General features: G+C 33.8%; 2 protein-coding genes across 2 annotated transcripts; both read left to right on the top strand.

Annotated features, from left to right (window-relative positions):
* The first annotated feature begins 3,034 nt into the window (after nt 1-3,034).
* On the top strand, nt 3,035-4,336 carry LOC117121310 (gastrula zinc finger protein XlCGF57.1-like). Its single transcript, XM_033266454.1, has one exon. The coding sequence runs from the start codon at nt 3,035-3,037 to the stop codon at nt 4,334-4,336; it is 1,302 nt and encodes a 433-aa protein (XP_033122345.1).
* Nucleotides 4,337-4,362: 26 nt separating this feature from the next.
* LOC117121308 (zinc finger protein 85-like) lies at nt 4,363-5,711 on the top strand. Its single transcript, XM_033266453.1, has 3 exons — nt 4,363-4,721; nt 4,842-5,141; nt 5,261-5,711. The coding sequence occupies exons 1-3, from the start codon at nt 4,363-4,365 to the stop codon at nt 5,709-5,711; spliced, it is 1,110 nt and encodes a 369-aa protein (XP_033122344.1).
* The last annotated feature ends 3,006 nt before the right edge of the window (nt 5,712-8,717 follow it).

Genomic DNA, 8,717 nt, shown 5'->3' with positions numbered 1-8,717 from the left:
TCAAGCAATACATTGTTTATTCCAGTAAGCTACAGCAGTCTGTCTGCAAATACAAATAAACAACATGCTTTTGCTTCATAGGTTCGCTTCGCGTAGCCGGCTTTGCTTAGATTGTTTATATCAGGCTACGATGTATCTACGAAGCCTGCGCGCAGGTAAAAATGCAGTATTTTGTGTCGGTACTGTAGTCGTTACCATCCAGCCACTGATTGTTACGCTGCCCACTTTATAATAACAAAATAATTTGCGATGCACACACTGACGTTTGTAGTCACACTAATAGAACAACACATAAACGTCGCATGGCAATGGAGTAGCGTAAAATGGATATCTTTGCCTTGATCGTGCCGATGTAAAAATATTTCCATGGAGAGGTCGGACGAAACAAACAATGTATTTCAGCAAGTATTTAAAAAAATTTTTTTTTATTATTTTTAAGCTTTCACCAAAATGGCTAAAATTTTTTGTTTTGCCAATTCAAAATTTTTTTCGCCCATGACGACTTGGCGATCGGTTAGCTTGAACCCAGCATATCGTGAGGTGTTTTCCTGATTGCTCTGAAGAGTAAAGGCAATCGTAAATATGCCTTGACTATGGAAGCTAGTGTTGGATAATTATATTTTGAAAGTCAAAACAATACTTATGAAACAAGCTTTTGAACATAAGTAGTTAAATACTACCACTGTACTTACTCACTTTTGTTACTTCACTATGTTTCCTCATATGAGAAATCTGCGATAGTTATCGTCTGGCAAATTATTGCAGAAATCCTACATTAGAAGTTTCTTCTCTTAACTCCCTAGAAAAGTGGTCAATATTGGATATAAAATTCTTGCATTCAAAAAGTGAGATGAACAAACTGAAGCAAACTTTTACATGTAAACGTGTACATAAACATAGCAATACATGGTAAATCGCGAAAAAAAAATCCCACTAAAGCTATTATTATATTCAATGTAAACAAACAGCACACAAGATCTTATCTTACGATGTGCATCAGCTAAATATTTTATATTCAAGTCATATGACAAAATGTTTTAGAAAAAAGTTATAGTAACAGCACTAGTTATTTTATATTGGTCTAAAACCATGGTCTTTGGTCTCGCTACTGTTGTGTTACGGTGCTTGAGTGAAGATCGTAAAAGATTGAAAACTTGTTTTATTTTTGATGTTTGAAATCAAGATCTAATTAGGGCAGAACTTGTTGGTCCTTGATCATCGGGGCATAACTGGTTCTTGCTATTAACTGCATAATTATTTTTTTGCTATTATTGATTCTAGGGACAAAATTTGAAAAGTCAACTTCAAAGATTTTGACTTGTAGCAATGTCAGAACGAACAGAGCAAGAAACAGGTTAGTTTATTTCATATGTGATCATAGGCCAGTAATTTTTGATTAAATGATAATACCACACTCTAGCCGCAATACACCCAACAACACATCAGAAATATTCCCCACACATTTATGAAATTTCATTCTCCTTATACTCCATGAGGCAAAAGTACCCGTTAGCAGAAATGGTCCATAGTGAGGTGTCTGATAGTTGAGAGTGAGCTGTCAAATGGTCCAGATGGAGCTGTTAGCAGCTACATAAACTTAACTTTAATTGGTTTTAAGAATGTCCATTGGGAGTTAACAAGAGAGTCCTGGCCAGCAACATATAGCCATCGGAATGTAAACAAGAAACCCATTACAATCACTCACTTCATCTCATGGGCTTCAGGGCAATAAATAATTTAGGAACCCAACGCTATTCAACAAACCAGCAGGAATTATAACCCGGGTTTTTTTTCCAAAAGCCGGGTGCCATGGACCAGTTCTGTTAACGGCCAAAAATGCAGCATGCCTTTTCACTGCTCATCTCTGGTGTAAATTCAACTTATTCAACTGTATTTAAAAAAATAAATTTCTGATAGGAGTATGAGAATACTGCAGAAACTAGGTCAAAATTTCTCTTATTGGGTAAGGTGCTATTGGTCATCTGTCAACCCATTGTATTTGGCATGCATGTCAAATGAAATGAACCATAACACACTCCATTTTACACAGGAATTTCACTTCCACAGCATAAAATATATCTGTACAAGTGCAGTATACTCAAAAAGTAAATGAGGTTTTTGACATGTTGCACTACAGACACATTTTACGAATCCAAAAATATGTTATTCTTACATTAACAGCAACTTTATTATGTTGCATACCTACTTTAATAGCAAAATACTATAGATATTCTAATGAAAGAAAGTTGCTAGAAAGTTTGCACTTTTTAGTATATACAGTAAGTGGCCAACGTTTGAGTAGTGCCCCACTTTAATAACTATTCCTAAAAACATGCATTATGCCTGGAGTGTATTATAATATTTAATTTTTCAGTACATTTTTTTGTGGAGGTGGAAAAATTTGTTCACCATATGATAGTAAAAAGAAAACTTCCGTTTAAACACAATAATGTTACTATGTGTGGTTTTTCTTTTATGTTTGTACAACAATTTTGTTTTACTGTACTTGAAGAACACACTATAAGCCCTTTGTCAGTATAAATTTATGATATTTTTATAAACAGCGGAAATATGAACTTTTTTTTGGAATTTGCAAAATGCGAGAAGTACAGTCTGATGATCGTATTGAGGAGAAACTGATGACGTTTAGTGAATTCAGCTGATGATTGGTCAATTGTTACAATTTGTCACTGATGAATCAGGAGAGTTGGACATGGTTTAACTCTGCCGATTTGTCGCCAACAAATCATGCAGCCTTCCTGATAGCAGCTAGGCCTATATAGTGTAGCTATTGGTGTAGAGATAGCATAGCAATTCTATGGAAATCAGAATTCACTAAAATCTACACAATTATATTGAATTTTATCTTTTAGGTCAGTGCTGTGTTTTTCACAACTATGAGCAAAGTATAGGAGATGACAGTGTTTTTTGAGAAATGAACTGGCAACTTTAGCACCAAAATGTGAAAATTGTGGAAAGAAATTTACAAAAAAAAAATGATTTGAAAGTACATTTGATGATACACACTGACGAAATGCCATATGAATGTGAACATTGCGAAGAGAAATTCAAGCATTATGATGAGTTGTTAAGACATTTAATAATACATGCAAGGGAGAGACGATATGAAGTTAAAATATTGGCTCTGAAAACACATGATATTGAAAGACATTTGAAGAAACATGCTGGCAATACTCCTTATGATTGTGAACATTGTGGAGAGAATTTAAATCAAATTTCTTATTTTAAAACTGATAGGAAGGTACACACAACAATAACATCTTACACATGTCAACAGTTTTCCAATGGAAGTTTGGAAACACAGCCAAGGACTTATAAAGATGAGACACATAAGTTTAATCAAAGTGGTTGTTTGAAAACACATTTGAGAGGACATGCAAAAGAGACACTTTGTGTGTGTAAAAATTATGGAAAGAGATTTCATCGCAGTAAAAAAGTGAAAACAGATTTGAGGGTACACACAAAATACCTCAATGATACAAAAGAGACACCTTGTGTGTGTGAACATTGTGGGAAGAGGTTTAATCAAAGTGGGAGTTTAAAACTACATTTGAGGATACATACTGGAGAGACACGTTATGATTGTGAACAGTGTGGGAAGAAGTTTAATAACAGTTGTAATTTAAAAACACATTTGAAGATACACACTGCAGAGACACCTTATGTATGTCAACATTGTGGGAAGAAGTTTAATCAAAATGGGAGCTTGAAAAAACATTTGACGATACACACTGCAGAGACACCTTATATGTGTGAACATTGTGGGAAGAGGTTTCATCAAAAGGGTAATTTAAATGTACATTTGAGGGTACATACTGGAGAAACACCTTATGTGTGTGAACATTGTGGAAAGATGTTTAATCAAAAGGAACATTTTAAAATTCATTTGAGGCTACACACTGAAAAGACACCTTATGTATGTGATCATTGTGGGAAGAAGTTTAATCAAAAGGAACATTTAAAAGTACATTTGAGGGTACACACTGGAGAAACACCTTATGTATGTAAACATTGTGGAAAGAGATTTAATCAAAGTGGGAATTTAAAACAACATTTGAGGATACATACTGGAGAGACACCTTACGATTGTGAACATTGTGGAAAGAGGTTTAATCAAAGTGGGAGTTTAAAACAACATTTGAGGATACACACTAGAGAGACACCTTATGTGTGTGAACATTGTGGAAAGAGGTTTAATCAAAGTGGGAGTTTAAAACAACATTTAAAGATACATAGTGGAGAGACACCTTACTGTATGTGTGTGAACACTGTGGGAAGAAGTTTAATGACCGTAGTAATTTCAAAAAACACTTGAGGATACACACTGCAGAGACACCCTATATGTGTGAGCATTGTGGAAAGAGGTTTAATCGAAGTGGGAGTTTAAAACTACACTTGAGGGTACATACTGGAGAGACACATTACAATTGTGAACATTGTGGGAAGAAGTTTAAACAAAGTGTGGACCTGAAAAAACATTTGAGGATACACACTCGAGAGACACCTTATGTGTGTGAACATTGTGGAAAGAAGTTTAATCAAAGTGGGAGTTTAAAACTACATTTGAGGATAAATACTGGAGAGACACCTTACGATTGTAAACATTGTGGGAAGAAGCTTAATAGCAGTTGTAATTTGAAAGCAAATTTGAGGGTACATACTGGAGAAACACCTTATGTGTGTGAACATTGTGGAAAAAGGTTTAATCAAAGTGGGAGTTTAAAACAACATTTGAGGATACACACTCGAGAGACAACTTATGTGTGTGAACATTGTGGAAAGATTTTTAATCAAAAGGAACGTTTTAAAATTCATTTGAGGTTACACACTGAAAAGACACCTTATGTATGTGAACATTGTGGGAAGAAGTTTAATAAAAAGGAACATTTAAAAGTACATTTGAGGGTACACACTGGAGAAACACCTTATGTATGTGAACATTGTGGAAAGAGATTTAATCAAAGTGGGAGTTTAAAACTACATTTGAGGTTACACACTAGAGAGACACCTTATGTGTGTGAACATTGTGGGAAGAGGTTTCATCAAAAGGGTAATTTAAATGTACATTTGAGGGTACATACTGGAGAAACACCTTATGTTTGTGAACATTGTGGAAAAAGGTTTAATCAAAGTGGGAGTTTAAAACAACATTTAAAGATACATACTGGAGAGACACCTTATGTGTGTGAACACTGTGGGAAGAAGTTTAATAACCGTAGTAATTTAAAAAACACTTGAGGTTACACACTGCAGAGACACCCTATATGTGTGAGCATTGTGGAAAGAGGTTTAATCGAAGTGGGAGTTTAAAACTACATTTGAGGGTACATACTGGAGAGACACCTTACGATTGTGAACATTGTGGTAAGAAGTTTAAACAAAGTGGGGACCTGAAAAAACATTTGAGGATACACACTGGAGAGACACCTTATGAGTGTGATCATTGTGGAAAGAAGTTTAATCAAAAGGGTAATTTGAAAAAACATTTGAGGATACACACTCGAGAGACACCTTATGAATGTGATCATTGTGGAAAGAAGTTTTATGAAAAGGGTAATTTGAAAAAACATTTGAGGATACACACTGCTGAGAAACCTTATGTGTGTGAACATTGTGGAAAGAAGTTTAGTCAAAAGGAACATTTAAAAGTACATTTGAGGGTTCACACTGCAGACACCTTATGTGTGTGAACATTGTGGAAAGACGTTTCATCGCAGTGGAAAATGGAAAATACATTAGTACACACAATGATACAAAAAAGACACCTGATGAAGGTGATCATCGTGGAAAGAACTTTAATCAAAGAGGTACAGTATTTTGAAAAGATGTTTAAAGAAAGACACTGGAGAGACAGGTTATGAATGTGAACATTGTGGAAGGAAGTTTAATTAAAGTTCTAGTTTTTGAAAACACATTTGAGGGGGTACATACAAGATAGACACAATGATTGTGAACATTGTGGAAAGAGGTTTAAATAAAAGTAGTAGTTTAAAAGGACATGAGGATACAAACTGGAGAGATGACAGCTTATGAAAGTGGTAGTTCAAAAAGACATTTGAGGATACACACTGAAGAAATACTTATGAATGTGAAGACTGGAAAAAGAGATTTCATCACAATGGTAGCTTGAAAACACATTTGAAGATATGCATTGTGAAGACATTTTATGTGTGTGAACATTGCAGAAATTAATTTAATCACAGTGGTAGTTAAAAATCAATCAATATATTACAGTAAGTTAAAAACACATTTTTAGGTTATGCACTGGTATATACCTTATGTATGTAAACATAATGGAAAGAAGTTAAATATTTAAAGTTGTATTTTGAAGACATACAAAGGGATACACATTTTTAAAAATACTGTAAATGAAAGTGATATGGTTCATTTTTTTTTCATTTCATTTATTCATGTTAGACAGTACATTAGTAATTTGAGTAGATATTTAGGCAAACATAAGAGGCCAGATAAATTTTATTTTACTTTATTTTATTTCATTTCACAATCAACAGCGGGGAGCCCGCCACTTACAGAATGGAATAACGTAAAACAAAGACAACAATAAAGAACAATCCAGTTACAATACACACAAAAAAAGTCAAAAATCTAAATATATAACTTAATTTTACGTTTAAACGTTCTAAATGAATCATAATAAATATCAATAGAATTATCTTTATCAACAAGAGAATTATAAAATTTAGGTAATCGAACAATAAAACTAAATTATGTAGTTGTAAATGGTACAGTAGTGTTATTGCAAAAGAGGGGGATATTAAAAGTGGCAGTTATGCAGAGCGGGCTTTTAAATCAAATAGATATGGTAATTTATATTATATATATATATATATAAATATATATATATATATAATTTTATATAAAATTATATATGTATATAATTACATAGTGTATATATATATATATATATATATTATAAATCAAGGTTTTGATTCATACACTGAGTTTGTTTGAAGTTGTGTTTCCAAGAATGATTCGTGGACGATCAAAGAGTTATAATTTTTTTTTAGAAATTTACCTATTAATAATGTAGCTGCAGGTTATCATGAAAATGGTCATAATATTATTTAATAGTGAGAGAGCAGCAGGTTGAATGTTCTTTTCCCACAGTTATATGTGGCACACTGTCCCTCCATCCTGGTGCCTGTAATACCAAGACCACCGAATATCCAAAAACGAAGACCCCTATGTTTTACTCATTTAATTTAATGAAAATACATCAGGCTGTCACATAATTAAAATTATCAGATTAAAGTATTTGGACGTCTGTTAAATTATCAAGGGACATCCATATGGGTACGTACAAAACGAGGACCTCCAGTTATTATGTAAAAAAATAATCAACTATTGCCAAGTATGCCTAACTCTTTCATCATTTCATGGGAATAATATGAGTAATATCAAGAGATAATCAAGGGTCTTCGTTTTATAGACACTCTAATATGTGTCTACAAAATGAAGACCGAAAAACAAAGAACCCCATATTTTACCTTTAATCATTATTAAGTTATCAAGTGTCTACGTTTTATGGACACCCTCGGTATAAAACGAAGACCGAAGACCTGAAAAACGAACCCTTGGGTTATTTCTTGATACCGTAAAACCTCGACTTGGAAGCCCAGTGGGCTTACTCTCGAGATGAAGCCCATCTTGAATTGAAGCTCCCTCTTCAGTTTGCGAAATTAGTCTCGGAAATAAGCTCATCTCGAAGAAAGGAAAATGGGTTTCTTTTGAAGATAGCATAGTACAGTACATACACTCTACATGAATTTCAAAAAACAAAATAAATTGAAAACAAGCTTGGTTTATACAGTAGTTTTGATGATTTAAGCTCAGTTAAATACACTCCATCATACAGATTAATGTTACAGTGGCCTTTATTTATTGTTTTATAGGATAAATTCACAAAATTTACATAGCATTCTTTTTGAAACGGAGCCCCCTCTTTACTTTGCAAAAGTAGCCTCGAAAAGAAGCACATCTCGAAAAGCCCATCCAAAGTTTGCAAAAAAGAGAAGCCCTGGGCTTCAATCCGAAGTTTTATGGAATTCCTCATAATATTCTCATGAAATGATTAATGAGTGCTTGGTGATGGTTTTATGATTTGGAAAATACTTCCAAAAAGATAATTGAGAAATAATTAGAGGTCTTTGTATTTTAGGTCTTCGGTCTTAGTTTTGTACACACCCATATATGGTGTTTTTAAAACGAAGACCCTTGTTAATTTCACAAGCAGGCGTCCAAGTAATGTCGTAATGAGATTTTATGACAGCCTGATGTAATGAAGGGGGGTGGGGGTAGTGTCTTCGTTTTTGGGTCTTCGTTTTATGGACACCCGTAAAGATTTGTGAGTGTATATTATTAAAACTTCCACGACTTTGATGGTGGTGGCACTAAGAACAGTGGCGTATAAACTAAAAGTGCAGTGGCGTATAAACTCGGTTGGACATATATTTACTGTCTCTTATACACATCTATGTGATCATTGTGGAAAGAAGTTTTATGAATATATATATATATATATCTGTCTCTTATACACATCTAGATGTGTATAAGAGACAACACCCCAGTCGTTCTTTTCTCTATTGCCAAGCATAAAATGATCATGCTTAAGTAGTAAAAAATAACCTAATTTTGCAAGCTTGTTTCCCTTACTGAATCGACGCTCCTCACGTCCC

The sequence above is a fragment of the Anneissia japonica genome, unplaced genomic scaffold, assembly GCF_011630105.1.
Source record: "Anneissia japonica isolate Jap-2015-1 unplaced genomic scaffold, ASM1163010v1 scaffold131_len961581_cov171, whole genome shotgun sequence".
Classification (NCBI taxonomy): domain Eukaryota; kingdom Metazoa; phylum Echinodermata; class Crinoidea; order Comatulida; family Comatulidae; genus Anneissia; species Anneissia japonica.
The sequence above is the reverse complement of the archived record's forward strand: the minus strand, read 5'-3'. Positions and strand labels throughout refer to the sequence as shown.